This window comes from Tigriopus californicus, chromosome 6 (assembly GCF_007210705.1).
Source record: "Tigriopus californicus strain San Diego chromosome 6, Tcal_SD_v2.1, whole genome shotgun sequence".
Classification (NCBI taxonomy): domain Eukaryota; kingdom Metazoa; phylum Arthropoda; class Copepoda; order Harpacticoida; family Harpacticidae; genus Tigriopus; species Tigriopus californicus.
This window is the reverse complement of record NC_081445.1, coordinates 6,824,820-6,844,994: the sequence shown is the minus strand read 5'-3', so window position 1 is coordinate 6,844,994 and position 20,175 is coordinate 6,824,820. Positions and strand designations below refer to the sequence as shown.

The window sequence follows — 20,175 nt, the reverse complement described above, 5'->3', positions numbered from 1 at the left end:
ACGAAACAAAACCCATGCTATGACGTCGAAAAATGGAAATCAGAAGGTGGTAAATAAGTGAGGCTGAGTTTGTTTTTTATTGATTGGTGAGAAACACGTTTCCCTATTCTGGCCCTTATCCAATGAGTATGTCCAACGATATCACATAAAGTTGGTCATTGATTTGCTTCGAGGTCCAAAGAAAAGACCAAATGTAGAGGGCCAATTACCGAGGAGGACATTCGAAAATATCCTTATCATTTATCTGAGGATACGAATGCATAAACTTCACGTACATGCTCCAGAGGGATTGTTGTATGATGCGATGGATTTGCCATGAATACATCCTGATGCAAAAATTCGTTCCGTTGATATGGGTTCTCCAGTCAACGATTCAATTACAGACTATGCTTCATCAGAATCAAACCTACAAAAGTCATTTTTTTTATTTTGAGATCTTATTTCCGCCAAGGAATCATCACCTACTCTGATTGAGCCAAAATCGTTCTCAAAGTACGATTTTGATTTGATTTGAAAGTTTTCAACTCACTCCGAGTTGATTGACTTTGACCAGATGAAAATGACTTCATTTTAGTCTTATTGTTATACAACAGTCATCTGGAACTCTGCTAAACTTTTTTCCAAATTGTACGATGATATTGATCCCAAGTGTTGTCAATCTTACGTCTTCATTTAAAACTGAATATCTCCAGCGAAAGCCCGAAACGAGATGGCAAAATTTAAGCAAGAAATATTCCAAGCCTTATTACGAAAAAACCTCATGCATAATAATCGGGGACATTCAGAAGAGCGGCGACTCTATCTGGCATTCGTAACAATTCTTTGTAGATCTTTCTTCTGTGGACTTCCTTACCGTTACTGGGAATGGGATCCCCAATAGTTGAAGACGAAAAACTTGTTAATTTTATTTAACTTTATATTCAAATGATATCTGATCGACCAACGAATCAAAGTTGGCCGATCTGGCTAGCCCTTGAATAAAGGATTGATCAGGAAATTTGATCAAAAATTGTACAAGTTTGACATACATCCTGCTACTGGATCAACACCTACACACTTCCCAGGAGAAATTGACGGATGCAAATTGAACAATGATGGAGGCCGAAAAAATTGAATTTGGAAATATTACTACAATATTTTTATTGCGAGATTGCTTCTCACTGAATTTTGGTGTCAGGGTGTAGTTGTTCATATCGGAGAGCAATTTCCAAGAAAGTATCCAACATCAGTAAAGGAAGTCAACGTTGGACATTTTACTTTAAAACAAGCCTCGACACCCATATTACGCCCTAAAATGTTCCCTTTATGCGGGATCGGCGAGACTTGACAATTGCTATGGGTTTACCAAATACTGGAAAGAGAGTTTGCCAATAATTTACGGATAGGATGTTTTTTTTAAAATACTCACAAAGCACTTTATTACTTAATTGTAGTCTTGAAAAGGCAATATCTTCTTCGAAAATCGTGAAAGTAGCCGCTTCGAAGACGTATGTAAGTTATAGAAAGATTGCGAGTGAAAATACAACTGAGTTTTTCAATCGATCAAGGCACCCAGAAATGTTTGCCACAGCCTTGTCCTTTTCACGAACGTTGTGGACCATACATTTTGGAGCACGTTGAGCGTCTAAATTTGGCAGACCTCGGACTGGAACCCATTTCGCGTAGTTTGGCATAGGGAACCGAATTAAATCTTATGTGAAGGTAGACTTTGGCCTTCCGTGGATAAAATATATGGACCATTTTTGTTTGAGTTGTTGCCGAGACGTTCGTTCCTCAGTGTGTTCGAAAAGGATTGTTTGGAAGCAAGATTGAAAGATATCCTCATAAAACGGTATTTGGTCATCAGGATTTAGTATTCCTTATCATCCCCTCAGATCGTGAATATCAATCAATGTTGCTTGTAACCCCCGTCCCTGGAAACCCCTCCAAAAATTGTGATGTCCTCGTCCTATAATTTGTCGTGGCAAGTACAGTAGTGTTACTTCAGCTCCGCCAATCCCCTGGGACAATGAATACCCGGAGTGGAACAAAGGGAACCGGCTGAATAAAAACTTAAAGAAAAAAAACGTGATAACCCGACAATCATCTGCTTCTTCCTCTTCCACTACTTCTACTACTTCTACTTCTACTTCTACTACTACTTCTTCCTCATCATCACCACCACCTGCTGCTTCAATCAAACACCAAGAATCTCTTGGTGGGCGTCCGTTTGAGACTTGATTTTTTTGCTTTTTGTTTGACTACGGGTTAATAATCCTTCGGTGATTCACCATGGCGTTCGCAGCCGCCCGAATGATTATGCCCAAAGACAAACAGAGGAAGACCTCCAATGAGATCCCGATCCCAATTCGCTCCCGAGGCGGGGTAAGTACCAAACCCACCATTTCAATGTTTCTTCTCAAAGACTGACTTGGAGACACAACTTGGTTCTGGGCCAATCAATGTACCTTTGGTTACGTTTCTTGAATGCGCCTTTAACTGATTTAAGACTTATTGATTCATTGTAGTTGTCGAGCCTTTACTTGAAAGTGTATTCACCCCCGAATGTTGGTAATTAGAACATGATCGAGTCCCACATGCTCGTTAAATAGCACCATTGGTGAGTGTTCGTGTGAGTGTGTGCGAATGAGTGTTTGTTATTCTATGAAAGTTTGCATGTGAGTGCGATCATACTCTGGTCCAGTTACAGTAGTCGTACAGTACATGGACCCACCCGGTTCCAGATTCGAGACTCATTGTCATGGGTAGGGGGGCACAAGAGGTCTCATGGTCAAAATATGAGGCATCGCCCGGGGCACCCACCCATCAAGTCTTCCAACTTTTCCGCGTTGGAGTCACAAAGTGCAAAGAAAGGACCAGCTCGTCTTTCAATTCTATAAGCCACAATATGATCATTCTTCCTACGCTTACCATAACAGTTTCCACCGCACATGCCTTGTCCTGTGCTTGAGTAGCATTCAAATTGTCAAAATGGGTTTTGGCTGTCGAAAAGACAGAATCATTTCATTATGTAACGAGTTTGAAGCTTTTCAATGGCCTCAAACTCCCTCATTTGATGCCTCTACCGCCAGTTACTCTTGATTAGAAACTAGAAGGCACCAACTTGTCCAATCGATATCATTGAGGCCAAGTTGAGTTGGCAATTAATGCATGTGCATACAGTGTACGAGAGCCCTCGTGCGATTGTCAAGTTAGTGATGGTTATGACGTGTCTGTGGCTGACAATAGGAACTTTTGGTGGATTCGAAGCCTGGGAATTAGGAAGAAGCTTGCCTAGTGTACTGCACATACATACAGTGTGTGTAGTCTTTAGATGTTCTTGGCAGAAGCTCTGTAATCACCAGCTCCTCACTTCGTCACCGATACTGGAGTCATGTCCATGCCACCACCATGTGTCATCTTATACAAACTCGACTAGAATGTTAATCAAATCTAATGACATCAGAGCATGCAAGAAGCTAAACAGGCTTCTTCTTCCTCCTCGATTCTGCTTTTCCCAAATCTCCGGCGGAAATGCTGCCTTCTCTTAAACAAGCCAACAATGTATTTCATTTCTGAACCCTAGTCAAGAGGGTTTTGAGTTATTCTACATACAATACAATGCATCTGAAGAAGGGATAAAAGAGCATGTTAATAATGTAATTCAATTTCAAGAGTCTGGTAGAGCAAGTTTGCCAACAGCTGTTTCTATTTTTGAGCGATTGGGAAGTACCTCCAATGTTGACCCGGTTAAATCGTTTTCAAAGGTAAAAAAGAGCCCCTTGACTCCTGTCTCTATCAAGGGAAAGATGCCTATCTTTCTACGTTTCTCTCCATCCATTTATCCATCCATCCAACAAACCAACCTTCCATTCGCCTATCCTCTCTTCCTGCAATTCACCCATCCATCCAGAATCCATCCCAAAAATGAGGAATCGGGACGAGTCCTTTGAGCTCCACTACCACCACTACGTAGTGCACTAGTACCAGTAAGAGTATGCAGAAGCAGGATACACCATAGGAGTCCAAGTGGAGCTATGGATGCACTATGCCACTTCGATTTGCTTCCTTCAAGGATTCCAGCATAATTGATTGACATGTCTGTTTCGATACGATTTATTTTCATTTGTTCCATCCCATGGAGTGCACGCAGGTCCCAACTCCGACGACCCATCAAGATTGACTTTAGTTGCCAGACCGCATGATGTGAAAGAGGAAAATAAAGAGGCCAGGCCAGCCGTGCTCCCTTGATCCAATCTTTCTCAAGCTCACTTGAGATTATCTGCAAACTGTCATGTACTACTCTCGAGGATGCTGGATTGAGCACGCTCGACTATACAACTGTAAGCTGCTCGCGCTGTTGAAGTACTGTGAGTAAAGGTCATTTCCCCAGGCTTATTTAGAGCGATGTTCATTAGCCTGGCAATTATACTGCACACATAGCACTAAGATCCCAGATAGTAACTCTCTAGGAGTAGTTGTCCGATGGACAATGAAGGAGAACGTAGTAGCATCAGCAAGTCTTCTTTTTTCCGTCGGAATCGAACGGCGGTCAGTCAGTCAATTACTGTTCTGTTCTCAACCACTCAGGATGTGTGCCCTAGAATTATTCACGAGAACCTTCAAAGACAAGAACGAAGATTCAGGAAGGTCGTAGGCCAACAAACATTGGGATTTCCAAACCACTTCTTCGCATACCTTTTCGGAACCAGATAGACTGATACATATGTTGCAACAGAAGTACTAGTACGGTCAAATTGACAGTCTAAACGATAGAGTACTGAATGTAAAAGTACAGCCATGAACCACTCGCAAATGCACGGGGGATGCTTGGGTCGAGAATTGACATTTCGGAATTGAGTAAACGCCTTGCTTTCGTCTCCATATGAGACTACATATTTCAGTTTTCATCTCAATCGAACCACTGGATCAAAAGTTATGCTCACTCAAAGCTCACTACCTAATCCCTCACGGAATGAATGGGCTATTTCTCTTGTGGTAATTAATTGATTACCGGAAAAGGGCTAAATCATTCATTCTGAACCCCTTATGTACTGTGCTTTGAGAGGGCATAACTTTTGACTCAGTCGTTCGATTGAGTTGAAATTTGAAACACGTAATTTTCAATGACCTGAGGCCAGTCTCCCTTGAAGGAAAAAATGCTATGCATGGGTTCACGCGCTTCCATGATGTTAATTCTAGACCTTAGCAACACCGGCGACTTTCTAGTGGTTCTTGATAAAGCCTAAGGTTCCTCATCTAGAGGGCGTGGGAGGCCTCTATGAAACAAGTATCTTAATGAACAAAGCTCGACTTGTTTTGCCGTCGAGCAACAAACCTAGAAGTCTGAATGGGAGTAGTTGTCTACACACACAGTTAACGTGAAGAGTTGTTATTGTAAAGTAAACTAGTTCTGACAACCATCTTGAATTTACCGGCAAAACAAATTATTTTTTATTATCTTTACTAATGAATGAGGCGGCAGTTCACTTTCACGTTGCATCTTCAAATCGTAAAGGTGCATTTTAATGGTAGCTCTGTTTTATCAGGTAGCTGAACCATGTCTTGGAAATACATCGCCATCCAATTATAAGTTCCAAGAAAGTCGGTCAGTATGCAAAAAGTCCGATAGCATTTGAGTGAAACGAAAGCTCTCTCTCAAAACGAAAGTGCTGAGTCTAATTTTTGTGCATCTTGAAAGTGCCCCTATGAACAAATATGGAAAAATTCTCGTGAGGTTAACAAAAATGATAAAGCGAACTTCGAAATTTTAAGCATCAGAAAATTTCGAGGGAGAACGATGTCGAGTAGTCAATATGTTGACTATGTTTGGAAACATAACGAAAAAAGTTGATAAGTCGTGTTCATGTGTCGTTGTGACCAACAAAAACTTCTTTTAGTGATTTCGGAAGAACAATTTGGGAAAACAATGCTTAAATATGCCTTATGTTTTCACAATTATATCTTCGTCAACTCCCATTCCAAAGCAATACTCAGGATTTTTAGTGCTATATCTGAGTTTCATTTCTCTTCAGATGATGTCTGTGGGTGAACAATTACTTATTGTGGGAAAATCAAATCGAGCACAATAAAAAATATCCTATTAGGTCTTTTTTGAGGACTCTTGAGCGGAATCATATACTAAGACTACGCATACTCAACAGCCTGGAAAATTGGTACTTTGAGCTCATAAAACAGATGCTCTCCTGGTATGCTAAATCCAGTTAACAACTGAACTTTAAAGCCCATTCATTACCTTTCCTGATTATCACTTTTGAAATCTAACTTCAAGATCATCAATAATTTTTTGACACTGAAGATGGCCCGGGGTTTCCAGGGATTCGTTTAATCCTATATGACAGCATCTGTGAACTTCTTCTTCCCAATGTTCTTAGCCCAACTAATGACATCCTGTTTGAGGAAAACTCTGTAATTTTTAACGTTCAAACTAACCGAGACTTCTGGTGAAGAGATTTTAGTGATATTTTATACGCTGCCCACCAACTGTCATACAACAAGTTGGAAAACCCTTTTATACCCATCGAAGTGCTCACTTGTGGCACATGTGATGAACATGTACACTTCATGAAGTATGATTAAACCTTATGATACAATTTTGTAAAAATGAACCTATATAGCCTGAAAATGGCAATTGATGCCAACGCCATCTGAAATTGCACCAGACTTGGCTTCTATGTACAGTATAAGCACTTCAAGAATTTGAATTCTATGAACATCTTTTTCTGCCTCCATTGCTTGGGCGCGTTAACTGATAAAAGGAAATGAGATTCCCTAAAAGTTATTTGATGCCGTAGATTTGAAGTAATTGGTCACGTGAAGTGTTTGAATTAGCCGATTTAGGGCACCTTTGAACGAAACACTTCTTTAATTTTCTTGAATGTTCCTGCTTTAGCCGAAACGGGCTAACAAATGCCCTGACCGTATCTTGAGTTGAATTTCAAAGCATATTGTTCATGATTTGAATCTTCAAGCGAGGACACGTGTTGTAACGGCTAGTGCAGTTTCGTGACATAAGAGGTCCCTGATCCCTCTCAAGCGGACTTCTAGACGCTAAAAGTCACGCCCCATGACGGAAATCATTTGCCTTAATGGAGAAGAAAACACACTCGACTATTTTGTCTCAGATCTTTCATGATTTCATGACTAATTAAAACGTATTTTCCATGACCTTTAAGGAAACCATGGATTGCATGTAGATACTTTTGAAAAGAGGTCCGTTGAGTACGAATCCCCCAAAGTAAGAATCTCAGGATCGTGGCTCTTTATCCAACCATTTGAGATGGGATCTTTATCCACGGAATCCCAAGATTTTCAAAGCATAAAGAAGCTAGGAGCAAACCCCTACAATGCAAGATTTTTTTGCAGTTTGGCTTGATCCTTAGAATTAAGAAGGGCACTAATATTTTTTTTTAATATTTCGACGAACCCAGACTTTAGAAGGAGAACTTTCAGCGAGGATTTAGACAATGACCACTATTCTCTATGTACAAAAAAAAGGAATACCATTCTATCCCCACTGAAACATGCATTTGTAAAGGTTGTGGTGAAAACCTACATTTTCTTTTTCTGATATTCTTCTGTAATATTGGACCAGAATGATGCAAGATCATCGCGATTAATAATAAACAAATGATAATTATTTCGATGTTTAGCCGGACTTGACATCAGAAATAATTCGTGTGGTCCGAAGAATGAAGATACAGTAAATCTGGAGGTAGAAAATGAATAGCATGGTAGACAGGGTGGGCATTTCATTTTTGGACACTTTTGTCCACCCCTGTCCAAAAGTGTCCAAAAGTGTCCAAAAATAAGGGTGGACAAAAGTGGACAAAAGTGTCCAAAAGTGTCCAAAAGTGTCCAAAAATACAAACCTTTAAAACTACAAATATAAAGGATATTCTGTATGAAACCTATCCTCTACTTCAAAAATTGCTCATTGATGGTTCCAAGAGCAAGATAAGTCTTTAAAACCTTTGCCATATACCTCTAACATACCCAAAAAAGGTATTTGAAAGACAGGTTCTTAACTCTTTTTTTCTTACGTTAGATTAGAAAGCAAGCAGGGAACGAAGTCTCCCTCTAGTAGAATGCAGCTGTTGCAAAGGATTCAAAAACTGAAATAGCTAAACATTATATTCTGGTTATCTGGCTTCATTTATTCAACATTATTAACTTTTTGCAAAAATGTTTTACTTAAAATCATCAGTCATTTGGGATTTCTTCTTAAAAAGTACTAATATGAAAAATTGAATTTCTTACGAATTGCTAAAATCTAATAATGACATATTTTCCTATACTTATGGTTTTTCTTCCATAAGTAAGTTAATTGAGACATTGTTAGGCATATTTTTAACTTTTAAAGATGCGCTTGATGTCAGGAAATGAGATTCCCAATGTTTCTTAAAGAAACATATATCTTAGTTTTTAGATGTATTATAAAAGTGTAATTCATGCACTCCTTATAAATATGTTATGTATATTACAAATATGAGAAGTATTATTGGATATTTGATATTCAGCTCCTAAGCTTTTTCAAAATTAATCTTTTTTAATCTTTGTTAAAATTACCCAGCCACCAAATGCCCTGATTATAGTGTGGCTTTGACTTATTAACATTCAAAATATATTAAAGATATTTTTTTTGACTTTATAAAGCTGTATTGTATCAAGGTAACGAATTTCGTTAAGTGTATATCTTGGAAATTAAAAACGTTAGTGAAAAGGCTAGTTGTTACTTCATATTTATGTGTTTGAAGAAAGCTTAGATTTTATTGATTACTGATTCTATTTGCTGGTTCACATCTAGATTTGGTAAAGAAATATCATGGTTTAGGGTTTAAAAGTGTTTGCTTGTCAATCCCCTTTTGCACAATTGTACTTAATTTTGGACACATTCTGCCCACTTTTGTTCACTTTTGTCCACTTTTGTCCACTTTTGGACACTTTTGGACACTTTTGGACACTTTTGGACACTTTTGGACACTTTTGGACACTTTTGGACACTTTTGGACACTTTTGGACACTTTTGTCCACTTGGTGTCCAAAAGTCACGCTAATTCTCAAAATTGCCCACCCTGATGGTAGATGGTTAGCACGTGCAGCAGCGTTCAGATGCAAGCTCTATGAACTTATCGTGATTGAATAACTGTCACACCTGACCCCAGAAAATATTGTATGTTCGTGCGTTGCTAAGGAAACGCTTGTTTCTAGCCCTGTTTTATCTTAGGTCAGTAGGCAATACAGTCTTTTATTTTCTTTTTTAGCTAGATAAGCCGTGCTAGACTTTTTTCCAGAAACTGGAAATCCGCACTCGATGAAATTTTCAAGGGTAACGAAAAAGCTAGACCCCCGGAAAAAGGGCTCACACACACACTCTAAACCCAATTGTAAATCAAAAGCCTCTCATTGACGAACAATACAACATCGGAAGATGACCTTGGCATCATCATCCCGTCATTCATTTCCTTTGACCGTGACAAGTCAATTTGATTAACGGACTGAGAGACTGTTAACTTTTTCCAAGGACAGCCTGGATAAAAAAAAACTTGGGATCCGCTTCGACCAAAATGAAAATCGCCTTAATTGTATAGCCCAGCCCAAGGTCCGGGACCCAGTTACTATTCCCAGAAGAAAGATAAGGGGAAAGTTTCAACTGCCTCAGGCTAACATCTGTCAATTTCCTGGGCGGGCAGTGTTGAAACGTGGTCCAAGTTAAAAAAAAAAAAACTCCCCCTTCATTTGAAGTTCGTCGCCAGTTCCAGACTGACTTGGTCCACAAAAAGCGACCTTCAGGACGAAGGAGACCTTTTTGCCTTTGCCTTCCCCCAAACTTTTCCCACTCTCGTCGTACGAGTCTCCTCGGTTCTGGACTTGCCATTCCATTCGTCGAGTATCGCAACCAGGGGGGGGGATTCGTGTTCCCTGAACAGTGTGTTGAAAATTAGTGGCCTCCATGGCCCACTTGGGATCGAGCCCATCACCGGATGACACTCATCCTTGTGACCTTGCGAACACCATTGAGCAATAAAGACTTGCTCCAAATATGACACTTCCGAGATCAGAATCCGAGAATTTGATGCAGAAATCGCACATCTCAATTGAATTTGAGGAGGGAAAGGGGGTTTGAAAACAAAAACAAAAAAAGGCCATCCACCTAATTTTTCAGATTTAATTCTTGGTTGGTGTAATGTGTGTACGTAGAGTGTTGTTTCTTAAGATGTTGCAAAAGAACTGCATTGACGGCGAGAAAACCAGACTTTTGCAAACACCGGATCAGGGGGACTCTGATTTGGGATGGATACTTTTTCTATTAGAGCCCTATTATAAGGCTTCTTCTGGATGAGATCTGGCGTGAACAAATTTTAGTTGCATGTTGCTAAATCTGAGCTCAACCCATCAAGAAGTTGGAAATGCTAACTTCTCCAGGCTTCTCTGCACACGCAATATCAGGATCAAAAGATAATCGAGAGTAACGATAAAGCAGATTACTGTCTATGCGAACACTGCATTCCGAATATGTAACTTGGGTGTTTTGACTCTCATGATATGAGGTGAATCAATCTCAAAACATTCTACATACAGTGTCTTTTTGTACACTGTCTTTATTCAGGTTTTGAAGACGAAAGGAACTTACATACCTTGGTGGAACGAACGACTTATGGCTCGTTTAGAATATCCGAAGTCAATATCGAATGTTGGTTCAAAAGATATGTGGAACTGGCCGGGCCATGCAGTTGTGGAAAGCAAGTTTAACTGACCATTAAATAGGTCTACTGAAGAACCCCGTTTTCTTCCTTGAGGCCACACTCCACGTGCCGATTTGTGGATGGAGGTTGTTGGCAACATCAAAGATTGGAATCACAAGGATACTGTAAGTGGTCCTCGGAATTCGCAAACCTCCACGACACCACCTTTTCTTTGACCACGTATCTTAGAAGTTTGTTTGTAATGGATTTGACGGTGGGCACCCTGTACGAGTCGACTAGAATCAGGACCACATAACTCGGGCTTATCCATTTGGGAGACCTTGACATACTCTGCTTGGGCAGAGAGAGTAGTTTATAGGGTATGGAATGGCAGAGTTTATAGTCCACCACGCTCGTTTTATATGGGTTTGAACCATAGTTCGTTTAAAATCCTGAAAGAGACACTGCTGATAATATACCAAGAGGGGAATAGATTTTAGTGTAACCAAGGAGCAATCGAGCTTTTGAAATTCAGTACGACGTGGGCACAAAATGATTAATTCAGCACCACGTTGGCAATGTCTTACCAACGTGGTGGTAAGCCAGTTATTTTGTGCCCAATTTGCACTGATATTTGAGGGGTTAGTACTTTTGATACGAACGTGCGATTGAACTCAAAATTGGCAAACGCTTTTGTAGTCGCCTCAAGCCCAACTTGAGCGAATGAAAATTCAATAGCTTTTTACAGATCAAAGTTCTCTTTGACGCCTCTGTCCAATGGTATAGTCGTCCTTGGTCCAGCCCACTTCTCGAAAGTCTGAAAAGGGCAATTGGAGCCCTCGGTGGGTAACCAAAGATGATGCTAGATTACCCATAACGATGAGTCATTAAATCATTGCAATAAATATCAAGTTTTCAAATTGAAATTACATCCCTTACAATAATATATTAAAATGGTAGGAAACACAACTTATACTCAAAAGCGTTCCCTAACGAGTCTGAATCTTAGAGCTAGTTTTCTATGGCCTGACAGTCGTTCATGTTCCGGAATTTAAGATGCCAATCTATCCCTAGACTAAAATTAGCGTCTCCTAATATTGTCAATGCGCCTCTGAAGTGCCGGTTTGCATCATATTATGCGATAAACATGAAATAAATCCTGGCTTTATTTGACCCTAGGCAGGTCACTGACCCCTCTAAGATACAGTTGAGGAATCTTGAGTGAGGTTCATTATTACAGAAATTTCTTGGTACACAAATACTAGTAAAACAAAGCGGACGGATCAAACATGTTTCCTTTTTTCCCCCTTAGAAACCAAGGGTCAGAGTACTGCACACAAAAGAGCCACAAACTTGGTGAAGGTTTTGTAGCCGGAATTCCGGAATCCATTACCAATTCTTTCTCGACTCTCAAGTAATAGTACTGGTTCTTACTCTACTTGGAATAAAGGCCGCCCTCAAATGCGTGCGTATACTGAGAATACAGACGTCCTCTTTAAGACCAATTCACGAGTGCTTGAATATTACTGAAGCTGGCAATGGGTCGGTGGTTTGCATCATGAGCCTTCTTTTTGAGGTTCTAAAAACATGAGCCCACTCAAGGGCTTTGGTAGCCACCGCCGACGCCCCGCAAAATTGGAACCGGAAACATCGAAAATTCACTCAAATGGGTTCAAGAACATTCAGTGCGTCGTCTATGTAGAGACAGAAATGTTACATTCACTGCATAATACCGTGACGGGACACACAAAACGTGTATTCTAGCTTGACATGCAAATCTCGGTTTAGATGAATGTAGATAACTCTTGATGATGAAGACAACTTCTGTCAAAGTACGTACATCTTTGCATTCTTCAACTGACATCCGAAGTAAAAGCAGATTGACATTTTTTAGTCCTAGGTCCTTTTATGCCATTGGGAGTAGTACTGTTCCAAGATACTAGGTGCAGATTTGGCATTCACTGAAATATAATGATGTTAAGCCGCTCTGGCTATTAGGTAACCCTTCTGAGGATGAGGGAACTTTGATATTGATTATCGAATTTATCCACTTTTTGACTACATTGCCATTCTATTACCTGCCATAATAGATTAAAGACTGGAAACGATTGATGGGAGTAACAAATATCTTCATAACTTGGTGAAGTTTCATATTTCAAGCGGGCACCCATTGACAATCTTAAAAACTAGTTTAGGAGGCTCTCATCCTGGTTGCAATGTATTTTTGGTGCCTCCGATCGTGTGGTCAAAAAGGGACAAATATTGAATCCATGAGTCATAAAAACACAACCAATGTGATCCTCCCTCCGTTCCTTCGCCTCTCCCTGTTCAGTATACGAAGTACTATATATGTATAGTCTACGCTCAAGTTGTTCAGCCTAAAGAACTTTTGCCGTCTCTTTCAACCATTCATGTTTTTTCCCCTTCAAAAAGGATGGAGACACGAGTAGAGGGCGAAAGTCGTGAAGAGGAAAGCGTCCATTTGGTGACACTAGTTCCACTCGCCAGGCAATGAAACGTGTCGCTTTATGAGCCCTTAAACGAAGTTCCGACTTCAGGAAATTCTAAACAACGGGTCTGATGAAAGGCCTCTTTCTCTTCATCAAACCCGCCTTTCCCACTTTGCTCAGTCCGTTCTTGGCCTTCGAGTACGATTCAGATGAAGAGGGGCTTCTTCCATGTGTTACACTAACATACGTTGAGAATGCTTCAGTATTCTCTCTTCCAAGGCTCCTTTTGGAGATGAAATGTCTGGCGATGCTGACATTTGCAAACGATGGTCCATTGACGAGTATTGATTCATCTGGATTAGCTGACAATGTTGAGGGAAACTCGGAAGTGTTAAATGGGTTTTCCCCTTAGGAGATCGCTTGTTTTGAGGTAAACCACAAGTGCAACGGCTCCTCAAATCACCGCAATTTTAAGGCCCATGTTACTCGATGTCTTTCTGCAGACATGATCCGTGGTCTTTTTCAGAGGTCGAGTCTCAAGTTGAGATTAATGCTCATTGGGTATTCAAGTAAGGTATCTACCTAATCGACGATTTCGATCTCGTCCCAAATGAGGACGAACGGGATGACGATGACAATGCCTGAGAGGGTCATCAGAGGAAGAAGAAAAAGTCATCCATTAGGTGCCGTGAAGTCGAGTGGAACGGTCTTTTTGGCAACCACGTTCAATGCACGCTGAGTCGACGATGTGGAAGACTTCGTTTCTTTATAAAAATGTCACCTTCTTCAGGGTCGTCGATCGACAACGACCTTTATCTTCGCAGGTCCCTTAGTGATTCAAAAAACGAGATCGATAGATTTTCAAGTTCTTCCTCTCTCGTGACGTTCTCACCACCACGGCCGCCTTGAAGCAGCCTTCATGCAGTTCCTCGCTCGTCCTTCTTCGCCTCACCCACTGTCAAACCTGAATCCTTGATAATGGAGTTCGTGGTACTGTGGCACAATGACAGTAAAAGTAAAAGACGACGAGGGGGCTGCTTGGAGCTGGGCTTGGCTTGGCAGCCAAAAATGATCGGTGATTTTCTTGGCACCCGAAAGCCAACTCAAGCTGACTCAGCTAGCTTGCCCCAGAGTGGGAATGAACCAAATTCTGCGTCCCCTTGGCTTCCAATTCAAGTCTCTGCTAATACATGGAGCACGACATACGTAGATGTATGGGGACACCCTCACTCATATAAAGCACATGAACTAACTGCGACTAGAGGGTCATGTGTTTCTGTTCTCGAGCGTGGCCATTTTCCATCGTTTCGTTGGGCATCCTCGGGTTTGTTTTCGATTCTCTGCAGAAGGAAAAGGAAAGAACCTTTTAAAAAGAAGGAATGGGCGGGAATGGACGAATGAACGAGCGGTCGTAAGAGCGAGGGAAGGAAGGAAGCCTCACTTTGTTATTGCCCCAATAAGTGAAAGTCACCCACAAGAAATTCCGAGGGAGCCAAATTACCCTCATTGTGCAGGAAATATACAAGTCAGCAAACCTAATGTTCGAACGGGAAAAATGCTACTAGAGTACGAGAAACCGCAAATCTCAGAAATTGATATAAAAAGGGAGAGTTAGAGGAGAAGTCAAGTAATTTGAACCCAAAATAGTCGTTTGACCAACCACGGTATTCATGCCTGGCGGAAAATTCTTCATTTTGGTGCATTTCATTTCCCAGAAATGGGTCTAAAGCTCTCAGATTTGAGAGAAGAATGAGCAGGGATCTCAAGTTTCTTTTTGTTCCGAGAGATGGTCCCACAATGCTCCCGCTGATCCTGCTGCTGTAGCGTTGTTGATACGGGCAAATGGACAAATTTTAAAGGGTTGGTTCTCCCCGCTCTGGGTCGTAAATTATCCTGGATACACTCGACATGGCCTCGAAACAATAAAGTGCAGTGTGCATTACACGGCTCCCTCCATTAGTTCCTATTGCTAGGGCGATTGTCCTCGCTTCTACTGTAGAACATAGAATAGGAGAGCTTGATCCCAACATAACCCGCTACGGTGATCCCCCCATAAACTCTCATTCAAGCCAAATCATCGGGATGAGATACCCACTCAGCCAGAGGGATAAAGTGCTCCATGAAAGGGCAGGTTAGAAAACCATCATCACTGAACATCAACTACGGAAGGCTACTGAAGACCATCACTCATACTTTCATACTAAGGTGTGACGATACTTGGGTTCTCAGATCTCCATCCAACGAATAGAGATACCATTCAAATACTCCTTGGGACTCGTTATTCAATCAAAAATAAGGACAATGCCGAATTTTTACTAGTTAGATTGGATTGCATTTTTGGTGTTGCTTGATTCATTCCGATTTCGTTCCATGACTTGGACCATTGGACCATGGGTAAGCTAAGAGCCATCCACGTTTGGTTTTCAGACTTTCTCTCTTTTGAGAGGTTGCGTGACTACATAAAGTATCTTGGCGAAGGCATATTGTTTCCCAAAATAACCGACTTGACTCGAAACTCCCGTTGAACGTTTCCGTTGTTGTTGTTACGAGTTGTCCAAACCGGACGGGCTAAATTCTCACTCATTGAAGATGCTTATCCAATTCGCCAGTCATTAACATTCTCGAAACCAGTCTGTGTCACCTCAAAGTTCTCTCTTGTCGCATTTAGGTATTGATTGAGTCGGAGGCGGGTTCAAGCCACTCTCACCCCCTCAACCGCCACCATGATTGGGGCTATGAGTATCAGGAAGAAGCGGGAGGCACAGGTACCCATCAACCGATCTAAGTATCTCTTGTTGAACCGGTGAAACAGTGTTAGTTAGTCAATCCCCCAACCATCCATTCATCCCCATATATTCATCCATTTCATCCATCAATACGATACAAGATTCGTCGTTAGTTGTATTGACGTTGTGTGCGTACTAGATCAAACCCAAACTTGTGGTCAAATTCCTCCGTCTGTGTCCCAATAGTGAAATACTCACGGCCGAATTTAGTTGTTAGTTGTGTCCTCTCTTAAGTGTTTACAACATCAGCGTTTATGTTTTCCATTCCAAATGCTCGTCCACTCTTGCCAAGTTGATTACCCCACTAGAAGCCTCGTATTGCCGAATAATATCGGCCCGTAGTCCATCCATCTGCTCATGTGCGTTTTATGTGTGTGTGTGTGTCTGCGGCATTTTGATGTTCGTGTCCATCAATCTCGTTCTCCAATTGGAAATGAAATTGAAACGTCTTGGAGCCAGATTTGATCAGGTTTCAAACTTGAGACGAAACCATTATTTCGACTGAGCTGCCAATCGTCCGTTCAAAGATGGATTTATTTCGGAGAGGGTCTTATAAGCCAATTCTTGAGACCAATTCAATCGCAATACAGCAAGTTATTCGACTTGTGATTCGCAGTTGGAACGATTCCTGTGGCTTTCGTGAAAAAATAATGAACCAAACTTGGACTTGATCCATTGGCACTCGTTTTTTCCCCGTTTGGGTTTCGTTCTCGGGGAAGCAAGCATGGGAAATCCCGAGTAAAAATACAAAATTTGAAGCGAAAACCTTTACCAAGAAATAGTTTTTTCACGAGAACTTCTCGAGACTTATCATCGTCTTCAAGTCGAGAAAGTATGATTGAACTCATGCCAACCTTGATTGCATATCCTGCATTTTGTTATGCTTCTGTTACTTCTACCTCTATTTGAAGTTCGCTTATATTGGAATTCCTAGATGAATTCACTGAAAATTGTTGTCATTCACACCAAATTGAATGAATCTTCACAAAAAGTTAAGACAATGTACTCTGAGAGACACGATAACATAACAATAATAATATTCCGATTTTTGAAGCTTTTCTTTGGCTGAGTAAATTAAAAGGATCATTTTAGCGGCTCATACAACATCCCGCTCAAGAGACCTGAGTTTAAAAATCAATGGCTGGCGAGAATTCATGGAAAAGAATGAAATCAGTAATGAGCAAATGATTTAGTAAAAAAAGAGATTTTGAGCGCTTTTGGTCGTCCTTTTAAGTACCAAGCGGAATAAAACCTCAATGGTAGTCACTTTCGCTCAATAGATAAAATAAATATAATAAAAGACAAAAGACAAAATATCAGTTGAATCAATATTCCATACACGTATGCTTAAAGCTTAGTTTGAAGAATAGCGGTCATGTTTTGCTATTTCATGTCATCACTTGTGGGCAGACCATTCAGTCTCACTTACATTGGAGGGGCATTTAAGGGGCATTTAAGGGGCATTTTCTTTTCTCAGTATTTCTCGGATTTTCCCGGGAATGATTTTGTGAATCTTGCTCTCAAGGAAACGATTTCAATGACATGTAAACATCACAATGAAATCTATTTGCTTGAGTTTGGACTTTGGCGCCTTTGAGTCAAATGGACGAAACATGTCAAATTGCTGAAAGAAATGCGAGGATGATTAAGTTTTGTGGAAGAGTTCAGATTTGCTCCCTTTCAACACTTATTTCGGAGAGAAGGTAACAAAATTCAAGCACTCCTGAGGTAGCGCATCAACTCATTAATAGTGAAGTTAAGAAATTATGGCTCCAAAATTTGTAGCTTTGACGATCTGTTTGTAATGAAAGCCAATGAATGACCTCTTCGCCACTATTGTAAAATTGGCTTTGCTCACCAACCAATCATGATCAAAGTGTTCTTGAAATAAATCTATCGATCTAATTGTGCCCTCAGCATCTTCTTGAATAATAACAATAACATGGATTGTTGGTCCTTTTTTACAAAAGACGAGATAGAAAAGCAGCCAAATTAAGGGAGTCAGTTATTGCTTGCCTACGTAAAGTTTTGTAGATGGATACTGACTTTTCGCTTTTAGCACCTTTTATTGATAATTGATAATCTATTTTGTATTGCGATGTTTGGATCATCATTTGTCACAAAAGTGTCTGACATGGAATGAATGAGAGATTTCATCGCAATTTACGCAACGGCATCTTTGAGTTGGTTTTGAATGGATTCTCTTATCTTATTACAAATAGCTTGAAACTCAAATGGCCTTCATTTTGACTCTCATTTTAGGCCGAAACTAATGATTTGATTACAAAGAAACTTGGACTCACTTGCTGTTAGCGCCACTTTACATTTGATTATTTTAGAAAACATTCAAACGTAGGATACTAATTTGTACTGGCTTTCAATTTAAAAAATCAAGAAATTGCTTGAACAGATGAATTCTAAAAAAAAAAAAGATCAAAATTAGGCAGGTCGTTACAAAAGTGAAATTCTTAAAAAGCTTCCATAAATTTATATGACTCGCTTTAGACCCATTCCAAGTTGATTTGATAACGAAGGCACGGGGACTTCGGCACTACATCCAGTTTGTTGCGAAGACTTTATATCAATTTTAAAACATTTTTTGCCTTGTTTTTGGAAACTTTTGTGTTTTTGCAATAGGAAATTAACGATGGATATTAATCCAAAATTGGATATAAGACTAAATCTCTTGCAACTTTTGATAAACCCTCGCTTGAAAGAAATTAAGATATGCACTCACACTAAGGGTTGTTTGGGCTTATGAACATTTTTGTTACTGCCAATTAGAAAGAAATGATGCAGGCCTGACTATGCAGATACATGAATTGAAATATATACATACAGGTATGAACTATACGTATACATTTTGCAAGAAAATACCAAAAATTGAGAAAATGTGCATAAAAGCTAGTACCCACTAGCTTCTACTGTGGATAACAGAAAAAGCGAGGAATTATAAGACATGCGCAAATACAAAATTGATTGCAGAAAAATCTGAGTTCTTAGAAAGCAAGCAAAGACTATTTGCAAGATTTTACATTTGATAGAAGCATTCATTGTCAAGTTTGCCACCCATACTTTGCTTGCTAAGTTAAAAGAACTCAATGGATTTTTCGCTGGCTGGCGTCTTATAACTAGGGCCGGCCAAAACTTGCAGATAAATATGGTATTTATTGTCACCAAATTTGCATAAAAATGAACCAAATTTGCACAGAAAAATGCAAGTAACTTTCCAAAACATAGGCATCAACTCGTTAATGTAAATGAAAAGGAAAATTATATCACAATATGTTCCAGCACCTGGATTTGAAGGTGCTCTCCCTAGGTAGGAGGTTCTTGCTTGTCCATGGTGCGTCCGTCCCTGATCAGTAGGGCTCGGAAATAGAAAAAAAATGGAGGGCCAAATAATCACTAACAAGTTTTTTTGAAAGCACGGAAAAACTTGTTCCACAGGGAAAAAAAAATCTCAAAGAAGATACCAGATAGGAGCACGAGACGACCAAGTCCAATGTTTTGATAATCCCGAAATAAATCCTTGTGTGAAAACCATCACATTGAATTCAGATAAAAAGAGCTATTTAAGATGGATGGAAAATATAGGCAATACTGTACAAAAAGCACTTTTTGTTAAAGAGATTTGAAGAAAAGAAATCAGGCAATAAAATTTCACATTTTTTTCTAAAATTGACGAGGATTCTTGAAAATTACTCATAAACATTTCTATTTTTTGCTGAAATGGCTCAAAGTGCATAATAAATTGCAGAAAAATATTAAATATTGCTCTTAAACTTGCAAAACTTGAAGATGCAATAAATTTGTTGAAAATTCAGGATGAAAGTTTTGGCCGGCCCTACTTATAACCGATTTCAGTTTTGATTTCGATTCGATAATGACATCGACCAAGAAGTGTTGAAACATGGAAGAGACCAAAAATGGTAGCAGTTCGCTCTTTGAGGTAATACCTGCACCTCATCTGAAGTTATTGATTCCCTCCCTTTTGCTCTTACATGTGCTACGCCTGACGCAAGAAGTACAAGTGTAAGTCTATGTTCCACCTTAAATATGCAGTGGAAATTAATCTTTGTTACTTGATCATTGCGGTAAACTGGCTTGTAGCCTGACAGCGATGGATTCTTGCTTCTTGAGGACAGTTCTTATTGGCAGAGGAATACGCATTTTAATGGGGAAAGGGGTCCATTCCATTGTCCCATTCACAAGGTTAGCAATCGTTACGTGAAATTTTCCTGAGAAAGTATG

At 40.0% G+C, this 20,175-nt stretch overlaps 1 protein-coding gene across 6 annotated transcripts in view; it reads left to right on the top strand.

The window, feature by feature from the left end:
- The window catches only part of LOC131882037 (myosin light chain 6B-like), a 36,228-nt gene that overhangs the window by 1,459 nt on the left and 14,594 nt on the right, over positions 1 to 20,175 (top strand). For 3 of the 6 annotated variants that reach the window (XM_059229062.1, XM_059229061.1, XM_059229071.1), the window contains exon 2: positions 15,804 to 15,900. In XM_059229062.1, coding sequence (XP_059085045.1) covers positions 15,859 to 15,900 — 42 coding nt within the window. In that variant the 5' untranslated portion in view covers positions 15,804 to 15,858. Of the gene's footprint in view, positions 1 to 1,863; positions 2,365 to 15,803; positions 15,901 to 20,175 lie in introns of those variants that run through there. The other 3 variants (XM_059229069.1, XM_059229060.1, XM_059229064.1) reach the window with 3 other exon arrangements.